At 34.2% G+C, this 22874-nt stretch overlaps 1 protein-coding gene across 1 annotated transcript in view; it reads left to right on the top strand.

Moving 5' to 3' along the window:
* TBC1D22B (TBC1 domain family member 22B) overlaps nt 1–22874 on the top strand; it is a 93958-nt gene that overhangs the window by 1142 nt on the left and 69942 nt on the right. The window contains exon 2 of the mRNA XM_031964945.1: nt 9493–9549. Within this exon, the coding sequence (XP_031820805.1) occupies nt 9493–9549 (57 nt within the window). The remainder of the gene's footprint in view (nt 1–9492; nt 9550–22874) is intronic.

Below are 22874 nucleotides of genomic sequence, written 5' to 3'. Positions count from 1 at the left end.
AAAGATGATCCTAAGAGTGCACGTTTGTCTGCACTCCCTCCCTCCCTCCCTCCCTTCCTCCCTCCCTCCCTTCCTTCCTTCCTTCCTTCCTTCCTTCCTTCCTTCCTTCCTTCCTTCCTTCCTTCCTTCCCTCCTTCCCTCCTTCCCTCCTTCCCCTCCTTTCTCCATTTCCTTCCCTCATTCTTTAGCTTAGTCTATCACCCTATGATTCTGTCCTTGTGCAAGTATATAGAATTCTTCCCAATGCTTCATGTGTTTAGCTCATGTGTCTCATTTTTTTCATGTTTGTTGCATCATTAATGTGCCTTGCCACCAGCAAATCCATTCTCTTACATGTGATTTTCAGGATGCAAGATGGATAGAATACCTCCTCAGAGATATTTTATTAAGTTTGTGCCTCTTGGTTGAACAGAAGGCAATTGCAGACAGGTCCAGCTCTAGTGTGTCAAATAAGCTGCCATTTCCAATGCTTCTGCCTCTTTTCTTTCTGCCTATTAGTTTCTTGACTTTTGCTGGGTTTTTTTCTCTCTTCCTTGTCCTCCCCCCAAAAAATGTGTTGGATATGACTTTTTAAGAGAAAAAAATGAAAGAAATGAAGGTTGAGGAAAGTTGTACAGTTATATATTTTTTTTCAGGATCCAGGTAAGATCTACTTGGTTGGAAAGGGGTAGATAGAGTAAAAATCATTTTTAGATACAACTTTGGGTTAATTATATTATTTTGAATTCATATTTGAGAGGTTTTAATAGGCCATTTCCTCCCAACTGTTCTTTTCCTTCCTGGTTCATTGGGGTCTCCAACTCTATTAAATGCTGTACTCGGGGTTTTCCATGATGAGATCATTATATATCACCATGTCCTGGAAGCCTGGGAATATGATATGAGTAACTGGGATCTCTGGGGAATCTAAATTGAAAAAGGGTTGTGTGTACAAGATGTGGGCTGTAGCCTCTACTTCTGTTTATTTTAGGTATTTCTAATGTTGTTCTGTAGAAGAAAGGGGAAGATAAAGCCCTATACTTTAGTGAAGAGTGATAGAAGAGTTTCTTTATTGTGGTGCCCTATGCCTTCCCCCAACCCAAGCCATTTTGCATTGTTTTAAAAGTCAGGGCTAGTGAACCTTATAACCAGGCTTTTACCCCTCCTAGTTATAGATGAATTTACTCTTAATCCTTGATCTACTATGCATTTGCTATATTAGATTATTGGATTTTTGTTAGCACTGTGTTCTTTTTCTTAAATATTTAAATCTATATTTATTTCTGGGCTAGAGACAGTGTTTTAGAAATAACAAAGGATCTTAAGTGATGCTTTGACTTGGACAGAAATTTTTAACAGTTTCCCGATCATAGAACTTTTTCCTCTTTCATTCAGTCACACTAAAGAAAACTTTATTTTGTGCAGAACTGAGAAAACTACTTTATATATGTGTTTAACAACTTAGAAGTAAAATTAATTTGCTATTTATTTATTTATTTTTATTTTTATTTTTTTATTTAATAGCCTTTTATTTACAGGATATATACATGGGTAACTTTACAGCATTAACAATTGCCAAACCTCTTGTTCCAATTTTTCACCTCTTACCCCCCCTCCCCACCCCCTCCCCTAGATGGCAGGATGACCAGTAGATGTTAAATATATTAAAATATAAATTAAATACACAATAAGTATACCTGACCAAAACGTTATTTTGCTGTAGAAAAAGAATCAGACTCTGAAATATTGTACAATTAATTTTGCTATTTATTTTATTATTAAATTAATTCAATTAATTTGCTATTTAATTTATTTTTAATTGTTTAAACTGAGAAAGGGAAAATAAAGCAACTGCTTTCAATTCTTTTAGTAGTGGATCCAGAAAAGTGTGACCAAAAAAATGGGAATTTTATTTAATAAAATACATCTCCAAATATCACCCCCATAAATTATTAAAGAATTCTTAAAAGTGCTCCTATATGTTCTTATTAAGATCCTTTAGTTTAATAATGTATCATTGAGACTTAGTTTGATATTCAGAAAAATGATACTTCCTTATTTTTATTGAATAAATTTGGTTTCTGAACCAAACTTTGTTCTCCATCTAATTTCTGAAATTGGAATGAAAAAATGCTAACCAGGAATTGTCTAGTCTCCATCTAAAACTCAGGGAAAATAAGTTCTGCTCAGGAGAATTGTAAGTGGTTAGATATTAATTGATGATGAATAGTATTGCAAGCCATTTCCATCTGATCTTGAAGAAGCCTCTCCCTGCTTCAGTTTACTAATCTATAAAATATATTTGTTGATACTGACAGTACCTACCTGGCATTTTTATCAATGATTTTTATGATGGTTACTAATATCAATTAATAATTGATTTACAATAATTAAACATGAAGTATTATTCTAATACATAGGTAGAAAAAGGTTTAAATCATGCATCAGTTGATTAAAAATCAGAAGATTTTTAACAAATATGTTCCCTCTCTAGCCCTCCCTTCTCATCTGCAAAATAAGGATAGTGAGTAGATACTGACAAGCCAAAATTCTATGTCCTTATGTTACTCCAATAAAACTTTACTATTCCTGGTGCCAACAATGGATTTCATTCTTCTGGTGCTCTGTCAGTCACCCTGAACGTTTTCATAGGTAGGAAATTAATTATTCCTTTTTTGAGTGTTCAGGTTAGAAGTATGGGGATTCCTGGTTATATTGATTAACTAATATATTCTTTTTCAGGCTCTTCTATGACCGTCTCTACTCCCTTTGGCCATCACTCTAGCTTCAAACTTCCTTATTCATTTTCCTTTCTGTAAAGGGAGGTCAAGCAAATGACCACTAAGGGGGTTTCCATCTCCAGATCTCTGATCACAGAATCCCATTTCTGCTAGCACCTGCTGTTGCTTCAGGAAATGGGTTCTCCCTGTAAGAAGATGCAGAAGGGATGTAGGGGGAAAGCCTGAGCCTATCCTCAATCATCACTACCTTATTTTCACTCCCAACTGAAGAACAGCCCTTCCTTCTTCTCATACAGAAATGATCAGTATTAATCAAGAAATTTTTATTGCTTTATCAAGATCCAGAAGAACTGAAGAAAACACCTAAATAAACTATTTAGGGAAGCCTTACTTCTATTCTGAATCTGGATCTGCTAGATAGGATTGATTAGGCCTTAATATAAGCTGAACTCATTTTTCTTACAGCTTAGATAAATCTGATGTAGACACAGTATGAATTGATTCAGTTGAATTAAAAAGTTCAAAGTTTAGAGGAGGCCATTGCTCTCATGGAACTTTCAGTCTGGTATTCAACCAACATTTATTCCATGCCTGCTGTGTGCAAATAGTATACTGTGCTAAATGCTAGAGGATATAATATTTTCAATAATAATATTTATAATATATAAAATTTGGGATGCCAGTGTGATATCCATGAAGGGCTAATTTATATGTAGTTATCTGTAGAGATGTTGGGGCTGGAATAAAGATTTAGGAATTGTCTAAGAAAAGATAGTTGAAATCTTGGAAGTGAATGACCTTGCTAAAAGAGAGGATGAGATATTTAATATATATTGGTCTACCTGCCATCTGGGGGAGGGGGCGGGGAGAAGGAAGGGAAAAGTTGGAACAGAAGGTTTTACAAGAGTCAATGCTGAAAAATTATCCATGCATATATCTTGTAAAAAGCTATAAATAAAAAAATAATAATAAATAAATAGAGAGGATGAAGAGAATGGAGAGAATGCAGCCTGAGACAGAACCTTTAGGAATATTCACTTCATGGTTGTTCCTGGGAGCAAGAACCAATTAAAGATGATGAATCAGCCAAAAAATGCGCTTATATTAAATGACTGTTTTGAGCCAGGCATTTTGGTAGGTACCAGGAATACAAAGACAAAAATCAACTAGTTCTTGCCCATAGGAGCTTACATTCTATTGGTTAAGAGAGCATATACATAAATATAGGCACATGTATATGCAGAAAAAAAAAATAAAGTAATTTTTATGGGGAAGCGGCCAGAGAGAACAGGAGAAACTATCTTGTAGGAGGCGACATTTGAGTCAAGCTGAAGGAAAGCAAGGAGTCTGAAAAATCTAGGAGAGGAGCAAATTATTCCAAGTCTAGAAGACAACTTGTGCTAAGTGGTGGAGTGGTTAAAGAGGTTAAGGAGCATTGAAAGTATATGTAACCTTAGGAAGCACTGGAGGAAAAAAGTCTTAGAAAGAGATGATAAGCAGCGTCAAAGCTAGAGAAACTCAGAAGGATGAGGACAGAAAAAAAAAAAAAACCCACTGGATTTGGGAGTTAGATCAGTGGTGATCATTGAGAGGACAATTTCAGAATTACTGTTCCAGCTTTTATATTAGTTAAGTATGATACAGTAAGCCATTTTGGGGACAGAAATGTCTTAGTGTCTGAAAAGTATTTGAAAAGCTCTGAGTTACTGCCAGAATCTGGCAGAATTGTAGTTTTGTAATGAACATATGTGAAACAAAGTAGTTCCTGAGATAATTGTCTTTCTCTTTAATGTTTCCTGATCTGTTGAATGAAGGGGGTGGACAAGTTGATCTTTAATGCCCTTTTCAGCATCCTGTGTCTTTTTCTATACTCTTCAACTTTTACATTTGCTTCATTTCCTTTGTCGGCCAAACACCTGTTAATTTTTTTCAGTTCAGGTTTCCATAAATATCAACAAAGGAATAAAACAGCTATCAATAAATTCCATAAATAATAATAAATAATCAAGTAGGAGAAATACCTTAGGTATTGGCTAGATTTTTAATTTCTTAGTTCTTTCATAGTATTTCCTATAGCAATTTGATGAAATTTTGCAGTTTATTCATTTTATATTATTGGCTTTGTTATATATATTATATATGTAATATATATGACATAATATATTTATTTATTTATAATATATATGTTGTGTATTTTGGCTTTATATAAGAAGATTAGTGTTTTAGAGATTTTCCTGGACATTTCTTCCTTAGGTTCATTTATGAAAATGTTAGTACTATCACTAACTCTGATCCTTGAGGGTAAGGAAAATCCTCCCAGTTATACTTTTCTATTTAAGGAAATGACTTTTTATTTTTATCTCCACACCCTACCACCTACCAACCATTCATTCTCCTCTTAGGATCATAGACTTAGAGCTGAAAGGGATCTTCCAGATCATTGAGTTTGATTGTGCAGAGAGAGGTAAAGTGAGTGACTTGTTCAGGGTTACCCAGCTAGTAAGTATCTAAAGTGAAATTTGAACTGACATCTTCTTGAATCCAGATTGAGCACTCTGTCCACACAATATGCATTAACTTGATGACTTGATTTCTAATATGATTCTTTGTTTCTTACCTTTTCATAGCAATTCCCCAGTACCATTTGCTTATAGCAAAGAAACCTAAAGCTAATTCAAGGGTTAGTAGCTGTATCCAATGATTGGTCAATCAAACAAAGTTAAAATGTCAGGACACTGATGTCAGAGAGAAAATATACTAGAATTGACTAACATTTTGCTTAAATATAACATTTCAGCATCTTATCTATCATGTAAAGTGAAGTATATTATGATAATAATTAGCATTAACATAGCACTTTGACATACATATGATATAAATTTATTAATATTTTTTGTTTTTACATCACCATCATTTCAAATGTAGAGATATGTATATATGTAGAAATATATCCTTCCCTCCTCTTCTATTTAAAGAGCTAATGTTTGTGTCAAAGAATAAATGAGAGAAAAAAACGGTTCTGCAAACCAACTGATCTTTTAACCAAGTGTGATAATATATGTAATTTCTATACTTGTAGAAACAGCACATTACACATAATCTTATTTGATCCTTAGAACAATCCTGTGAAAGCAGTACTATGTGTATATAATTGGTAAGTGTGTGAGATAAAACTCAAACCCAGATCTTTCCAGACTGCAAGTCCAATGTTTTTGCACAAACCTGTCTTTAGGTAAATCAGTCTTTTAACTTTTTTTTTTTTAAATAAGCCAAAAGAAATTTGTTATATCCAGAAAGACTTTGTAACTATAAAGAATGTGAAACACTGAACATTTATGTGAAGAAATTAGGCTGTTGGTAGACTGTTACCAGGTCGAGTACAGGTCTGTCTGGAAACAATTGATTTGCTGCTGCTACTTCTGTTAATTATCTTTTTGTTTTGGTTTGTATTATTTTATTTACATTTATTTTTCTGAACTTGAGAAATAAAACAAGTATTTCCATAACAAAGTGGGATAAAAAAACCCCAGAAGATTTTACCGGAAATTGCAAGTCCATTATGTAGAATTTGTTATTCCTTTCAAATATACAATTACCATGTGTCTTTCTTTTTTTTTTCCTCTTTCCCCCATCCCTAACTTAGAGATGGCTACTATCAAATAAAAGTATGTATGTATGCATTATATATATGTACTTGTGTACATATATATATAATGCATATACATATATACATAAATGTTAGTTCTTTTTCTAGATTCAAACAATATCTTCCTTTATAGAATCTTTGTGGTTAATTTGGGTATTTATAATAATCAGGAATTAGTTGCTCAAAGCTGTTCTTAAAACAATAATGCTGTTACTATACATAGTATTCTTTTGGTTCTGCTCATTTCATTATTTATTCTTTCATCGAAGTCTCTTCATGTTTTGTTTTGTTTTAGCATAGTAATATTCTACCATGAATATATATCACAATTTGTTTAGTCATTCCCCAATTAACAGGCATCTTCACAATTTCTAATTCTTTGACACACAAAGAGAGCTGCAATTAATATTTTAGAACATGTAGATTGTTTTCTATTTCCCCAATCATCTTGGGAAACAGATTTAAATGGTATTACTGGATCAGAGGGTATAGACAGTTTAATAACTTTTTGGGCATAATTCCAAAATTATCCAAAATGGTGGATCAGCTAAAAGATCTATGGAAAATGAGTTAAGGTGCTAATTTTTCCAAATCCCCTTCATTTGTCACTTTTCCAACTTCTGTTGTTTTAACCAATTTGATAGGTATAAAATGACATCTCAAAGTTGTTTTGATTTGCATTTCTCTAATCAATAATGATTTAGAACACTTTTTCATATGATTACAAATTGTTTTGATTTCTTCATTGAAAAACTGCCTGTTCATATCCTTTGAACATTTGTCACATTCTTATAGATTTGACAAAATTCTTTATATATTTGAGATATAAGAACTTTATCTGAGGAACTGCCTATAAAATTTTTCTCCAATTTTCTGTTTTCCTTCTGATCTTAGGAACATTTGTTTTATTGTATAAAATCTTTTTAGCTTAATGTAATTAAAATTATTCATTTTATATCTGACAATATAAATTGTCAGACAATATCTGACAATATTCCCTAACTCATTTGCTCATAAAGTGTTCACCTGTCCATAAATCTGGTAAGTCCATAAGTTCTGTGTTCATCAAATTTTCTTGTAATTTTTGTTTATATCTAGGTCATGTATCCATTATGAGCTTATTTTGGTAAATGATATAAGGTATTAGTCTCAGCTCAGTTTCTGTCAGACTGCTTTCCAGGGTTCCCAACAATTTTACCAAATAATGAATTCTTGTCCCAAAAATTTAAGGCTTTACACTTGTCAAACACTGAATTACCATATTAGTTTCCTGCTGTAGATTGTACATCTACTGTATTCCACTGCTCTCTCTTTTGAAATTTGGCTATTATATTGTTGTATTTTCATCTTGGGATCTCTTTTAGGTAGTGATTGATGAATTTTTTTTTTTCTATTATTCCTTTCCCTTCTTGTTCTAAAACTTCAGGACACTTTTCTTTGTTATAATATTTTATCAGCATTTTTTTAATCATAGCTTTACGGTAGTCTGATAATTCTTATGTGTGCTCTTCTTGATCTGTTCTTCAGAATGGTTATTTTTCTTATTATATGTTTCATGTTCTCTTCTATTTTTTTCTATCTACAATTTTTTAAAAAATTATTTCTTGGTATCTTATGTCTTTTTCTCTCTCTCCCGTTTCCCCACGTCTATTCTAGTTTTCGAAGAGTAGTATTCTTAAGGTTCTGAATCTTTTTTTTCCAGTCAATTGAATTTCTTTTCATAATTTTCTTGGATTGGTTTTATTTTTTCCTGATTTTTCTTCAATCTCTTATATTTAATTTTTAAAGTCCTTTTAAAGTTTTTCCAAGAACTGTTTTTGGGGCAGGTGACCATTTGACATTACTCTTTGGGTTAGGAGAGGCTTTTTTTTTTTTGCTTCAGTATCCACTTCTAACTTGGCTAACCAGGCACTCTGATCGGTGATGACCAGATCTGCAATGTTATCGTCACAGCCCATGCCTTCGTAATAATTTTCTTTAATAGTCATGCCCATTATAATTGGAGGCTTCGGTAACTGACTAGTACCCTTGATAATTGGGGCCCTTGATATAGCATTCCCTCGAATAAACAATATGAGTTTCTGACTGCTACCACCATCATTCCTTCTCCTTCAAGCATCTTCAACAGTTGAAGCCGGTGCTGGAACTGGATGAACAGTTTACCCCCCTCTAGCAGGCAATCTCAGTCACGCAGGAGCATCCATAGATCTAGCTATTTTCTCACTCCACCTAGCAGGAATTTCATCCATCTTGGATGAAATGAACCCAGGTCTTTCCTATTCCCACAGTAGCTGTCTATGGTTGGGTTCTTTTTCCTTTGCTTTCTCAATTTCATTTATTTTTTGTTGTTGTTTTTCTTTTTTTAGCAGCTTGTTATAATCACCTCTAGTCCTGAAGTGTGGGGAATGGTACCTCTGGCTTCAGATCCTTCTTCACTGTTATTTTCTGAACTTTTCCAGGGCCCAATCTGATAATCCTTCCCCCTCTAAGCAATAGCTGGGACCCCCATTCACACTATACTGGAAATGCTTTTGTTCCCTGAGAGCTCATTAGTGGCTGCAACCATCATTTCTTCCCTCTGGCCTGGAGTTAAAACTAAGAATTTAGCTTTCCTGTAAATGTCCACATCCAGCCCCACTGCTTCTGCACTCAGGGGGCATGTGTTGGTTCCCTCATGCCTTTAGTGCAGTTGGATCCTTAGCAGCAGAGATCCTTTAGTCTTCCCCTGTTCTGGTGTCTGACCCCTCCCCTCCCCCCCAACAGTATGTGTGAGTCAAGAATTTCTGGAGTTGCGTCTGAGGCTGCCTTCTAACCCAGCTTCCCTCAGGGCTTGCTATTTGTTGTTTTAGCAGCTGTAATGGAGAGGTTTTTGCACTTCACTATTGCCTAAATCTTCTCCAGTTGTCCCAGGAGGACCACTGCTCTGCCTTAACTCTTGTTTGGTTTTGGCCCTCTGTATTTATCCTCAGGTGCTATTTTATCTTGTTTGTTGAGGAAATCTAGAGAGCTTAGAATTGTGTGACCCACTCTGTAGTCTTCCCCAAAACAGATGATTTCTTGAAGACTATTAATCAATTGAATATGTTGGTTATTTTTTTTTTTTTCTTTTTTGTTTCTTCCTTCCAGTATCCAGCCTGTATATGGAGCCCAGCATCCTCCTTTAGATCCTCGTCTCACAAAAAAGTAAGACATTTACCTTTTCACATATGTACTTGATATTGTCTTCCTCACCTTGTTGAAAATGTGTCAGAGCTTAAATCAGATGAGCTATGTTCTTGAGTTTGAGATTTGGAATTTTTAAAAATTTATTTTTGTTTCCCATGGAAGACTGATGGTATTAAACTGACTAACATTCTTTCCTAGGAAAAGTTTCTGAATCTTATTTTCTGTCTTTTTTCTTATTTCTCTTGAAAATTCAGGTCAAACAAGATATGGCCAGAGGGGTAGCATGTCTTCATGGCGTATTGCTTATCAGTGCCCTCTTCTTGGACATGAGCTTGCAGCAGAGATAAAAATAAATTGGAAATTATCTCCCTTTTAAAATGTTAATAATTAATGACTGGTTGAATACCAAACAAATAAGTAGCTTTAAGTGTATATGTGTTCAAACTCTGAATTATCCTTTCATTTGGCTTCATTGTTCAGGATGACCAAATACTTGAGGACTAAGGACTTAGAAGGTTGGCAGGAAAGATTTGTCTCACTGGAATGAAAGGGCCCCAGGAAACCAGCAAACTAGGAATGGGTGACAGTGGCAGCCATAGAGTCCAGAGGCCTTAGCCTACAGGAGCTCTCTTTATTAGTACTAAGGAAGAACTCTGTTGCTTTAGACATTATAGTTTTTGTGACTATTTGACATTATAGTCATAGTGGAGCAGGAAAAAGGATGGTTGTGGTCAGGTCCCTAGAAGGACCTCTGAAAACAACTGCACAGAACTCTTGAATCTTGGAACAATGCACCTTCCACCCTTGAATTTGGAATTCAATGTAATATATACTTCAGAGCCCATTTAAAGGCTTAGGTTCAAGCTAGACCAAAAGCCTTCAAAGCCTTAAGCAGGTGTTAAATCACCTAGCCTTTGCAGACATCTAGAGACTCCCCGCCTTATAAGAAAAAAAAAAGGCGGGAGTCCCAGGGCAGTCTCAGTAAACTGCCTTTACCTCTAACCTGGAGGGTATCTATCCCCCCCTACTTCTTAGTTAACAGCTAAGCGCCTCAACATTTGGCTTCAATTTACGACACTGGTAAATAGAAATATCTAGTCTCTGTCTTTGAATTTACAGTTCATTGCCTATCCTCGGCCATTTTACCTATGTTCATTACTGGATGACTTTTCTCTACAAATCATAAAGACATCGGAACTCTTTATTTACTATTTGGCGCCTGAGCAGGCATAATTGGCACAGCCCTAAGTCTCCTAATCCTAGCAGAACTTGGCCAACCAGGCACTCTGATCGGTGATTACCAAATCTACAATGTTATCGTCACAGCCCATGCCTTTGTAATAATTTTCTTTATAGTAATACCCATTATGATCGGAGGCTTCGGTAACTGACTAGCCCCCTTAATAATCGGAGCACCTGATATAGCATTCCCCCGAATAAATAATATGAGTTTCTGACTGCTACCACCATCATTCCTCCTCCTTTTAGCATCTTCAACAGTTGAGGCAGGCTATTGAAGACACTAAAAGCCTTACTTTAACAAAGTAATGGAGCCTTACTTTAACAAAGAATTAAAAGCCAAGTAATAGGTTGGGAAAATGAGCAGTCAAAATTCTGACCATAGAAAGTTACTATGGTGACAAGGAAGATCAAAACACACACTCAGAAGATGATAACAAAATAAGAATTGGTCTCAGGATTTTGAAAATCAAGTGAGAGAGAGAGGAAAAAATAAGAGAAGTGAGAGTGATGTAAGTGGAAATACAAAAAGCTAGTGAGAAGAATGCCTTTAAAAGCAAAATTGGACTATATGATGACCAGTTTTGATGGACCTGGCCATCCTCAGCAATGAGATCAACCAAATAATTTCCAATGGAGCAGTAATGAACTGAATCAGCTACGCCCAGAGAAAGAACTCCTGGGAGATGACTAAAAACCATTACATGAATTCCCAATCCCTATATTTATGCCCACCTGCATTTTTGATTTCCTTCACAAGCTAATTGTACAATATTTCAGAGTCTGATTCTTTTTGTACAGCAAAATAACAGTTTGGTCATGTATACTTATTGTGTATCTAATTTATATTTTAATATATTTAACATCTACTGGTCATCCTGCCATCTGGGGGAGGGAGTGGGGGGTAAGAGGTGAAAAATTGGAACAAGAGGTTTGGCAATTGTTAATGCTGTAAAGTTACCCATACATATAACCTGTAAATAAAAGGCTATTAAATTAAAAAAATAAAATAAAATTAAAAAAAGCAAAATTGGGCAAATGGGAAAGGCTGTACAAAAGTTCACTGAGGAAAATAATTCCTTAAAAATCAGAATTGAGCAAATGGAAGCTAATGACTTTATAAATCGTCAAGAAACAACAAAACAAAATCAGAAGAGTGAACAAAGAGAAACCAATGTGAAATATTTCATTGAAAGAACAACTGAAGTGGAAAATAGATCCAGGAGAGATAATTTTAAAATTATTGATCTACCTAAAACCCATGATCAAAAAAAGACCCCAGAGATCATTTTTCAAGAAATTATTAAGGAAAACTGTCCTAATATTCTAAAACCAGAGGATAAAATAGAAATTGAAAGAATCCACTAATCACTTCCTGAAAGAGATTCCAAGATGAAAATTCCCAGCAAATTCTGGAATTCCCAGGTCAAGAAGAAAATCTTCAAGCTTGAGTATAGTGGAGCCACAGTCAAGATAGTATAAGATTTAGTAGTTTTTACATTCAAGGATTGGAGAGCTGAGAACATTATATTTTAGAGAGCAATAGAGCTGGAAATACAATCAAGAATCACCTACCCAGCAAAACTGAGCATAATCCTTCAAGGGAGAAGATGGCTATTCAATGAAATAGAGGCATTTCAAACATTTGTGATAAAAAATACCAGAGCTGAATAGAAAATTTTATTTTCAAATGTAGGATTCAGGAAAACCATAAGGTGGTAATCAGGAAAGAGAAATCATAAAGGACTTAATAAGGTCCTCTAATAAGTAATGATACTTGTAACTCATAAAAACTTTATTATTGTTATGGCAGTAGTATATTTAGACAGAGGGCACAGGTAGGAGTTGAATATGAAGGGTTAATGTCTTAAAAAAATAAAATTAAGAGATAAGAGAAGATATAGTAGGAAAAAGGAAAGGGGAGAGGTGGAATGCTATAAATTATCTGCCATAAAATAGGCAAGAAAAAGCTTTTATAGTGGAGGGGAAAAGGGAGGGGAGAGAGTAAGTGAATCTTATTTTCATGAGAATTGGCTCAAAGAGGAAATAACAAACACATTTATGGATTTAGAAATCTGTCTTACTCTGTAGGAAAGTAGGAGAGGAAGGGGATATGAGAAGATAGGAGAGTGAAATATATACATAAACAAGAAATAAAACTATTTAGTATCATTGCTATGCTTATATTTCAGATGATTCTCAGATCTTTGTAGCCAGTCTTAGTCTATCTCTACAACTCCAGTTTGATATCTTCGACAGCCTTTTGGATATGTTAGACTAGATGTTTGTAGATAACTCAAACTCAGCATGTTCAAAACTTAGTTCATTGTTTTTCTCTAAGTCCTCTTCTTCCTGACCTCCCAATCTTTTTTTGAGAGGGAAACCATTTTTCTGCCTTTTCAACCTCGGCATCATCCTACACTTTTCTCTTTGAACCACCCTTCATATATAGTCATCTGCTAAGGTCTTGGCCATTCTGCCTCCACAACATCTCACATCCATCCCCTTTCCATTTCCAACTGTCACTTTACAAACCAACCAGACTATCTACCAAGTATGACAATATATGTAGCTTCTTTATAATCTTCAAAGAAGGGAGGAAAAGATGGACAGCTCTGACATTGTGTAGTATAGGCTTTCTCAAAATGGAAATTTATTGTTTTTTATTTTGAATCCTCTCCTATGTTCTGCTATGTACATGACAAGGTTTTTTTCTTTTTCTATTTTGTATTTATTTTAAATAAAAAAAGGGGGGGGGGAGAAAGAATGGAGGAAGATTTGATAACATTGATATTCCTAAACACAGTCTGGATCATTTCATTTTCCTGCTTAAGAAACTATTATTTTTTCTTCTTGCTTTTAGGATAAAATATAGAATCCCCTTTCAGCATTTAAAACCCTTTCATTGCCTGACTTTAGGTTATCTTTCCATGTTCATTATATATTACCTCATTTATATGCTGTTCCTAACTTGCAACATTCCATTCCCTGTGCCAGTGCCTTTGAAAGATTGCTACCTATGTCTGGAATGCACTCCTGACCTCTGCCTCTTAGATTCTCTGACTTCTTTCAAGGTTCAACTCAAATACCATCTCCCATATGAAACAGCTTTTCCTCCCTTTCAGGTACTAGCAGATCTATCACCCTTTCCCCCACGTTATTTCATCCAGTGTACAGTTTTTTTCCCTTAATAGAATCTGAACCATTTGAAGTCAGGGACTATTTTCTTCATATTTCTAACTCCTAGCATAGCACTTGGCACATAGTAGGTACCTAATAAATGCCTGTTGAATTAACGTATTATCTCAGATAAATGTATAATAAATTCCTTATAATTCTACTACCATACTTATCTCATGGTTATACAATTATCTAGAAAGTATTTTTTGAGTTGTTACTAAAACAAGTTTTTAATTCTATGAGATGGATATTTAGTTAGTGGATCTGGAACTGTTTCTTGCTTAGATGACTAACTTTTCTTTGTGTTCCTATTTAACTGCTCAATCTACATGCTTACTTTTATTTTGAGTTTTTTTACCTGTGATGTTTCTAGTAGATTAAATTAATTCTACTCCTTAGTTTTCTCCAGTAGCAGATTGGCCTGTTAGGCAGCATTTCTTGGTGTGTAATGGTTCTATTCCAGAACATCTTGTAATAATGAGTCTTTAATCATTTTAGTTGTTTTAGTCCTTTTATCAGCCCACATTTGTCATCTCTTATTCTCATTTTATATTTGGTCTGGTGGTGAATATAACCATATGTTGTCCACCCCAATCACTCTGTACTGAATTGCCCAAATGCATCCTTTCTTTTCATCAAATAACTTAAATCAAAGAGTATAATTTTAAGCTTCAGTGAGTTTAAAATTGCCCCAAGACTTTTGAAACACCCTATATATAATCTCCAAAACTGTTACTGAATGTTAAGGTAGGCAGCTCCTTAGAACTACATAAGAGACCTAATGAGAGATACTTCCCTATGTTTTTTAATATTTCCTTTTATAAATGCACACATTTTTATTGCCAGAAGATTCTATCTTCCATGTTGTAGGTATGTTTGCAACATGAGATTGAGACTTAAATGAGATAACATGTAAAAGTTCGTTGTAAGCCGCCATTAAAATGATAATGATATAAATTTGTGAAATTCAGTAGACCACTTGAGAGGACTGTTTTATTTTATTTTTCAGTTAATTTAATTTCAATTAATTTTCTCTCTTATCCTTTTCCCCAGTTTAAAAGAAAAAAGAAAACCTGTGTAACAAATATGCATAATTAAACAAAACAAATTCCTATATTATCTACATCCAAAAAATATGTGTCTTAATCTGCATCTTGAATCTATTACTTCCCTCTCTGGAATCATGGTTGCTCATTGCATTGATTAGAGATCTTAAGTCTTTCAAAGTTGTTTGCATTTACAGTGTTGTTATCACAGAAATTGTTCCCTTAATTGTGCTCATTTTACCTTCCTCATAAAAGTCATAGAAACAGTTTTTAAATCTTACTTAGGGTCTACTGATCTCCTGTCCTGATTTTGCTAAATTAATCGTGTGTATGTGTGTGTATTTATCATGAAGCTCTTTTTGTTTCATCAACTTGTTTTCAGTTTGTTAGTTTCTTATACTATTTTCTCAGACAGTGGTGCAGAAATATGACAGTTTTTATTACCCGTTTATATAGATTGCAATCAGACTTGCTATAGAAGTAAAAGAAATTTTACAGTCTGTGAGTAATATAAATTATTAATGCTAATTTTTCTCCTTTCTTAGGATCAAGTATATAATGCAACTTTTAGGTACTCACAGAATTTATATTATTAACAGTGTGTTGCCATAGCATCTAGATCTACATTAGGCCACTTAAAAATATCAATTTACTATTTCAAAGCCAAGATTGAAGACTATTTGTTGGCTTTGTTTCATTAGATGTATTAAGATAAATTTAAAATATTTTCTCTCCAAGAAAGCTATCTTATTTAACTTTTCATTCATTGCTTTGTGGTTTGTGGTTCATTTCTGTCAACTGCAGGAAGCTTAGATATTTATAGATTTGTCCTTGTATTGGTCTTCAGTAATCTGAACAGCATCTTTACAGTAAGTTGACCCCTTACCCTTAGTATTAACTTACAATTACTTCCCTGCATCTGTGATCTTATCAGTATGGGTAAACTTATCAATGCTTTCTTATCCTATATGATTCTTGTTTATATTTTTCCATAAATCTTCTCTATCATGACTCTACCCAAAGTATGTGAGGCCTTTATCTGAGTCAATATTTCATGAATTACCAGTGTAGTATTCAGGGTGTATTTTAGAGTTTTGCTTTTGATACATGACTAGTTCACCTTCTTTTTCCAGTTCTTTATTTCGTATCTTGCATGTGAGTCATTGTTGATGTGCTATAGCCAATTTAAAACCACCAGACACTTTTCCATTGACTTTTGAGGTGCCTATTATTTTGATTCTTCTAGGATTGTGTGTTCCATGAGTTGGAACCATGTACCATCATTAGAATTAGTGCTAAAAGATGAGCTTTATGGCAGGAAACCATTTAGTGAAAGCACTGTGAAGTTTCCCAAGTGAGGCCCTGTCCATTCTCCTCCTATTTAATTTTGACTCCTGATTGTTGTCTATTGGCAGGGCCTATCCAACTTAGATATATTGATATGCACTCATTAGTTGTCCATCCACTTGATATTTCTTATGTGGATTAGTGGGTCATTATCTTGACAGGCTTTTGCAATCAACTGTCTCCAGCTGACCACATCTGCACATTAGTTTAGTTTATTGAAAAAGATGGACAACTCTGTACTAGATCCCACTGGCTTATTATTTAATTTAACAAAGCAAAATTCATTATTACTCTCTTCCAACAAAGTATCTCCCATGCATATGTATTAAGAATATAAAAAAAATTTACTGAAAAATGAGCAACTAAGTAGCCCAGTGTATAGAGTGCTGGGTAACTGCTAAGAAAAGCCCAAAAGGGACTAAGAAGAGACAGACATAACGAAAAACAACTGAACATTAGAAACTATGGAGGTAATTTTGTTTAGTAGTCCTCTTATTAGTATTAAATAAGGCATACAATAAGACAAGCTCTTGACAGATGTGTTTGCCATTGTCATGGAGTAGTTTCTGTGCAAACTTCAAATAAAAATGTCTTCCCTGCAAATGGTGAGGCACTCTAGATTTGTGTTTGTAGATAACGTATGAATAATTGATTGTCTTCTGATCTTAAATCTCTCCCCTCTCTAATACATCTTCTATCCTGCTGTCAAAGTGTTATTATTTCTAAAGCATGTCTAACCATGGATCTTCTCAGATTAGTAAATTCTAATGGCTCCTTATTATATATTGGAACAAATACAAACTCCTCCATATATTTTTTGGTTTTTTTTCTTTACAGGCTTGTTTATTTCATCAATGTGGCCAGAAACAATTCCACATAGAATTGTGATAATGTATTCAAAAATTGAGGTTAATTAACATAACATTTGTCACCATTATACCTGTATTTGATATAATACCCCCTCAGGACTCAAGCTGTCTTTAAAAGGTATTAACTGCATTAATTCCCCATCTATTACTTTAGCCATTCAAAGGTTTCTTTAAAAACATTTTTTAAAAATTCTGAACTTAACACCAACATATTAATAAGTAGAAGATAATGAAGATTATACATGAAACCATAAATTTTTTGATACTTTTCAAGTAACTAATAAATTTAATGTTACTTTTTTTTTTTATTTAATAGCCTTTTATTTACAGGTTATATGTATGGGTAACTTTACAGCATTAACAATTGCCAAACCTCTTGTTCCAATTTTTCACCTCTTACCCCCCACCCCCTCCCCCAGATGGCAGGATGACCAGTAGATGTTAAATATATTAAAATATAAATTAGATACACAATAAGTATACATGACCAAACTGTTATTTTGCTGTACAAAAAGAATCAGACTCTGAAATATTGTACAATTAGCTTGTGAAGGAAATCAAAAATGCAGGTGGGCATAAATATAGGGATTGGGAATTCAATGTAATGGTTTTTAGTCATCTCCCAGAGTTCTTTCTCTGGGCGTAGCTGGTTCAGTTCATTACTGCTCCATTGGAAATGATTTGGTTGATCTCATTGCTGAGGATGGCCAGGTCCATCAGAACTGGTCATCATATAGTATTGTTGTTGAAGTATATAATGATCTCCTGGTCCTGCTCATTTCACTCAGCATCAGTTCGTGTAAGTCTCTCCAGGCCTTTCTGAAATCATCCTGTTGGTCATTTCTTACAGAACAATAATATTCCATAATATTCATATACCACAATTTATTCAGCCATTCTCCAACTGATGGACATCCATTCAGTTTCCAGTTTCTAGCCACTACAAAAAGGGCTGCCACAAACATTCGTGCACATACAGGTCCCTTTCCCTTCTTTATGATCTCTTTGGGATATAAGCCCAGTAGTAACACTGCTGGATCAAAGGGTATGCACAGTTTGATAACTTTTTGAGCATAGCTCCATACTGCTCTCCAGAATGGTTGGATTCGTTCACAACTCCACCGACAATGCATCAATGTCGCAGTTTTCCCGCATCCCCTCCAACAATCATCATTATTAATGACTTGGAGCATCTTTTCATATGACTAGAAATAGTTTCAATTTCTTCATCTGAGAATTGTCTGTTCATATCCTTTGACCATTTTTCAATTGGAGAATGGCTTGATTTTTTATAAATTAGAGTTAATTCTCTATATATTTTGGAAATGAGGTCTTTATCGGAACCTTTGACTATAAAAATATTTTCCCAGTTTATTGCTTCCCTTCTAATCTTGTCTGCATTAGTTTTGTTTGTACAAAAACTTTTCAGTTTGGTATAGTCGAAATTTTCTATTTTGTGATCAGTAATGATCTCTAGTTCTTCTTTGGTCATAAATTCCTTCCCCTTCCATAGGTCTGAGAGGTAAACTATCCTGTGTTCCTCTAATTTATTAATAATTTCATTCTTTATGCCTAGGTTATGAACCCATTTTGACCTTATCTTGGTGTATGGTGTTAAGTGTGGATCAATGCCTAGTTTCTGCCATATTAGTTTACAATTTTCCCAGCAATTTTTGTCAAACAGTAAGTTCTTATCCCAAAAGCTGGGGTCTTTGGGTTTGGCAAAGACTAGGTTGCTATAGTTGTTGACTGTTTTGTCCCTTGAACCTAACCTATTCCACTGATCAACTAATCTATTCCTTAGCCAATACCAAATGGTTTTGGTAACTGCTGCTCTATAATATAATTTTAGATCTGGTACAGCTAAGCCACCTTCATTTGATTTTTTTTTTTTTCATTAATTCCCTTGAAATTTAATGTTACTTTCAAAGTTATCTTGTTCATCTGTTTCCTATTACCTTCTATTTAAGTAGATCTTTAAAAATACTTTGATGACCCACTTTTCTTCTTTTTTGATAAAGTAATTCTAGCTTCCTCCTTTTCCCTAAATTCCCCTCTTAAAAAAAAGGGGGGGGGAAATAAAGCCCCTTCTAACAAATATATGTATTCAAGCAAAACAAATCCATTCATGGTTCATGTCTGACAGCATCTGTCTTACTCTTTACCTTGAGACTGTCATATTGGAGATGGAACTAAGATAGTGGAGAGTAGACAGGAGACTGCCCGAGCTCTCCCTAGCTTCCCTCAGAATCAATGCTAGATCAAGCCTCTGAATGGATTTTGGAGTGTAATCATTGCCCTTAAGATAGCTTAAAAAGACTTCAGGAAAGGTCTGTTTCAATTGGACAGGGAGAAGAGGGGTGAGAAATGCAGTCCAACTCAGGCATGGTGAGGGGAATTTAGCAGGAGGCTCTTAACCAAAGTATAGCTATGTTGGCTACTCTGTCCTGGTTTAGAAGGCCAATGGAGCAACAGGCCAGCTGTGAGATCTCCAAGGCAGCTACAGAAGGCAAATTGTGAGGCCTTGAACCCCAGCATAACAAGTGAGACTTGGCCAGGCCAGCCTAGCACAGTGGCAAAGCCTGCAGCATCAGTCTGGCCCCAGTGCAGTCAATGAGAGGTCCCTGTCCTCCTGCAAAAATTTTAGACAATCTCCAGTGTTTCTCAGGAGGAGAGCTCAACTTTTAAAAATTAGCAAAAACACAAAAAGAGTTATAGCAAACTACTCCACTATGGAGACTAGAAGATCAGAATACAAACCCTTTAGAAGATAGTAATGGCAAAATCCCTACAAGTAAAGTTTCAAAAGGGGATATGAACTGGCCTTAAGTTCAAAAGCTCTCTTAGAAGAACTCAGAAACAATCTAAAAAGAGAAATAGAAGAAAAATGGGGAAAAGAAATGAGAGCTATTCAGGAATGTTGTAGCAAAATTCCAGAATTATCAGACCAAGAATAAAATATCAAGGAACTACAATCAGGATTACTCAGAACCTAGCAGCTTCCACATTAAAGAGTCAAAGGGCCTGGAATGTGATATTCTAGAAAGCAAAGGAGCTTGAACTGCAATCAAGAATCAACTACCTAGTAAAATTAAGCATTATCTTTCAGAGGAAAAGACATTCAATGAAATAGGGCATTTTCAATCATATCTGATGAAAAGACCAGAGTTGAACAGAAAATTTGATCTTCAAATATAAGACTTAAGAGCATAAAAAGGTAAATAGGGAAGGAAAAAAGAGTATATTTTTAAAGATTAAAATGTTTATATCCTCATACAGAAACAAGATAATTGTAACTCTTGAGAACTATCTTTGTCAGGGCAGTTAGAACGGGCATACTTAAAGGTTGTAGGTATAAGTTGACTTTAATGTAATGATATAAAAAAGAAATTAGGGTGGAGAAAAAGGATTGTACTGGGAGAAGAGGAAAAGGGAGATAAATAAATTACATCAAATGAAGAGGTACAAAAGATCTGTTATAGTAGAGAGAAAGAAGGAAGGGAAGATGAACATTGTTTGACTTTAATCTCTTCAGATTTTGTTCAGAGAGGGAATGTTATACATACTTAATTTGGTATAGAAATTTGTCTCACTCTATAGGGAAGTATGAAGGGAAGGGAGAAAGGATAAGGGGAGGTTAATAGAAGGAAACACAGAAGTAGAAGGAAACACAGAAGTAGAAGGAGAAAAGAATAAGATGTGAGGGCTGAAAAAAGGGAGGGCAAATTGAGAGAGGTGGTTGTTTATAAGCAAAGCATTAGTGAGAAAGGAAAAGGGAAAGGAAAGAGAAAAGTATAACCTGAGAAAAATAAGATGGTAGATAATACAGAGGTATTAATCTTAACTGTGAATGTAAATGGAATAAACTCTCCCATAAAACAGAAGTAGATAGCAAAGTGGATTAAAAGCCAGAATCCTACAATATGTTGTTTATAAGAAACACATTTGAAGCAGAACGAAACATACGTTGTAAAAGTAAAAGGCTGGAGGAGAATAAATTGTGCTTCAGCTGAAATAAAAGAAGCAGGGGTAGCGATCCTGATCTCATACCAAGCAAAAGCAAAAATAGATCTAATTAAAAGAAATAAGGAAACTACATCTCGATAAAGGGTACCATAGATAATGAAGTAATATCAGTACTAAACATACATAACATCAAGTAGTATAGCATCCAAATTCTTAGAGCAGAAGTTAAGGGAGTTGCAAAAAGAAATAGATAGCAAAACTATACTAGTGGGGGATTTCAACCTCCTTCTATCAGAACTAGATAAATCTAACCACAAAATAAACAAATAGAACTAGGAATTGGTTTTATGAAGAAGAAAAAAAAAGAGACATCTCTTTTTTCAGGAGGTGCATAACATCATAACATAACATAACATAACATAATATTAGTTCTCTGGAATCTTGATTGGTTATTTCATTGTTGAGACTTCTCAAATCTTTCACATATGACTTTCTTTCTTATAAAACATTATAAAATGTTTTTGTCCTTGAATAAATAATTCTCCTGGTTTTTCTCACTTCATTTCATCTGCATTAGTTCATGTAAATCTTATATTTTTCAGAAATCATCCCTTTTGCATTTTCTTATAGAATAATAATCTTCCATTGCATTTGTGTACAATAATTTATTCTACCTTGGTTTTTTATTTCTTTCTTTTTGAAATACAGATGTTTTTGTATTACTGTCAGGAGTGGACACCTTAATGACTTTGGGAACTTAGTTCTAAATTCCTTTACAGAATGGTTGAACCAGTTCATACTTCTACCAGGTGTGCATTAAAATGTCTTTCCATAGCCCTGTGGGTGTTATGTACTTTATTAAATTTGCTTACTTTTCTTTTTTTTTTTTTTTTTTTTTTTTTTTTTTTTTTTTTAAGCAAATATCAAGTTGTTTTGATGATTACTGTTTTGTAGTACTGGCAGTCTCCTTTTTTTCTCACCATTCTTTATTTTTCTTCTTAAGACTTTTTACTTTTGTTTCTCCTAATGAACTTTGACATATTTTCTAGCTCTGAAAAGTGTTTGCTTATTGAATGTCTAATATTGTTTAATTAAGTTAATTTAAATGATATAATTTTTATTACATTGTCATGGCCTACTCAAAAGCAACTAATATCATTTCAGTTATTTATATCTGTCTATTTCTATAAGAAGTGTAGGTTAATTTCAAGGTGTTTTTTACATTCTGTAGTACAACACTGTTGTATTTCTATGATCTGTTCTTTGATCCACCAGTTCTTTTATATTAACTTACTCTTTAATCATTAATCTTTCAAAGACCCTTTATTGATACAATTTTTATTTTTATGGGCCGTTAAGGATGTGTTTAATAGTTCCATTTTTTTCTATATTTGTGGTTTTTTATGCCCTATTACATGGACAGCTTTTTGTAATGATACTCTACAGCAGAGAAATATGTATACTCCTTTCTGTTCCCATTCAGAAATGACCATATTTTAGTTCTCTAAAATTCTTCTCAGGACCTTAGCTTCTTTCCTGTTTGTTTCTGAACGACGTTCGTTGAGGTCCCTGGTTATTATAATTTTTACTGTAAGCATGATTTACTTGTCATTTATCACCTTCAAGATAATGTAAGTCTTGTGGAAAAACTCTGGGTCTGGAGTAAGAGGACCTGGATTCACATTCTATCTCTTAT

Source organism: Sarcophilus harrisii, chromosome 4 (assembly GCF_902635505.1).
Source record: "Sarcophilus harrisii chromosome 4, mSarHar1.11, whole genome shotgun sequence".
NCBI lineage: Eukaryota > Metazoa > Chordata > Mammalia > Dasyuromorphia > Dasyuridae > Sarcophilus > Sarcophilus harrisii.
Note: the sequence above shows the minus strand (reverse complement) of the source record. Positions and strands in the feature narration are given on the sequence as shown.